The sequence below is a fragment of the Penaeus monodon genome, chromosome 31, assembly GCF_015228065.2.
Source record: "Penaeus monodon isolate SGIC_2016 chromosome 31, NSTDA_Pmon_1, whole genome shotgun sequence".
Classification (NCBI taxonomy): Eukaryota; Metazoa; Arthropoda; class Malacostraca; order Decapoda; family Penaeidae; genus Penaeus; species Penaeus monodon.
This window is the reverse complement of record NC_051416.1, coordinates 23,831,956-23,833,337: the sequence shown is the minus strand read 5'-3', so window position 1 is coordinate 23,833,337 and position 1,382 is coordinate 23,831,956. Positions and strand designations below refer to the sequence as shown.

At 53.3% G+C, this 1,382-nt stretch overlaps 1 protein-coding gene across 1 annotated transcript; it reads left to right on the top strand.

Moving 5' to 3' along the window:
• Positions 1-441: 441 nt before the first annotated feature.
• LOC119593116 (glypican-5-like) lies at positions 442-960 on the top strand (the record flags this gene model as incomplete). The annotated part of the gene is given in 1 exon segment (XM_037942078.1): positions 442-960. A coding segment is annotated over 1 exon segment (185 nt), but the record flags the coding sequence as incomplete, so codon positions are not given.
• Between the last annotated feature and the right edge of the window lie 422 nt (positions 961-1,382).

Genomic DNA, 1,382 nt, shown 5'->3' with positions numbered 1-1,382 from the left:
CTCTGCGACATTTTGATACTTAGGCGAATCACGACCCTCCGGCAGCGACGATTCTTTCATATCCGAGACGCATTAATGCGAAAAGGGTGAAAAAAAAAGCGCATGGGGATGACGCATGACGTGGATGGCAATTTTCAGCCCGCCAGTGTGCCTATCGACTAAAATGAATGCAAAGTATACCAGGAGACTTGTCTCAGAACGAAAATATAGAAGCGAGGGAACGCCGCGCTGCCAGACGAACGACGCAACCCGAAAACCACCTCCACGATTATCAAAACCCGTCGCATAGTTACCGAATTACGATAGATAGAAGGCACCTTAACGAATGAGAGACTAAAACCCAGGGGGAATGAGAGAGCTAAAAATATGTGCGGTACGACAAGCTGAGCATCTGGCAGACTCCAGGGCGATCAATGATGAAGGTTTCACTTGTGCGTGAGTTGTGGCGGAGGAGCCTTGTGCGCAGCGCTCGCGTGGATCTCCCGTTTTTGCTCTTTGAGGGGATGTCACCGTGTCTCAAGTCTGAATAGTTTTTAAAGAATAACCCAAAGGGAGATATAGTCCTATACCCTTTAAAAAAATTATCTTTGTCCCTCTTTACCAATTAAAAAGGAAAATAAGAGAAATAGCAGAGAAAAGGGAGAAAAATAATAACATCCTTTTTTTGAGTGTTTTTGTCGTGTGCAGGATTTGATATCGGTCCAAGGAAATCTTGAGACACGCGTTGTGAGAGAGAGGAAAGGGCCTTTCCCCCGGGCGGCGATCTGTGTTCACGATGTGGCGGGTGTGTGCGATAGTGTTATGTCTAGTGGGTGTTCACCGCGCGCCCTTGGCCGTCGTCGGGGCGAACACCCAGGCCGAGGACCCCCAGGACCCCGCGGGCTGTGCGCCGCCCCTGGAGTTCCTCGTTCAGCACAACGTCGCGGCCCAGGAGCATCTGGCACAGCTTCCTAGCAATGGTAAGTGCGGCGGCAGGTCGGTGGCTTCGAGGCCGACTTCGGTTTCCGCGCGACGGGTCGGGCGCGTTCGAGTGTCGCGCGGGGCTTTAAATTCCTGTCGTGCATTCATTCGCGGGCGAATTTCCCGCGTCGCCCTTGCAGATTTGGGGGTGATTTGCAACGTATTAAGTATAGCGAAGGGAGAGGGAAAAATGTGTCGCCTTCCGTATCGAAATGGAAGAGGGAGATTCGTTGGCGCGAGGTGGCAGCGTGTTTAGCATGGGGTCGAGGGGGAGGCGCCCCCGCCCTTCCTCCCCTGCTCTGGGAGGGGGAGGGCGTGCTAGGTGAGCCAAGTAAACAATGCTGAAAGGGGAGGGGAGGCTGCAGGTGGGATTGGCGCGTAGGTGATGGAGGTTTGGTACGAGGAGAAGTAAGCCCGGTACT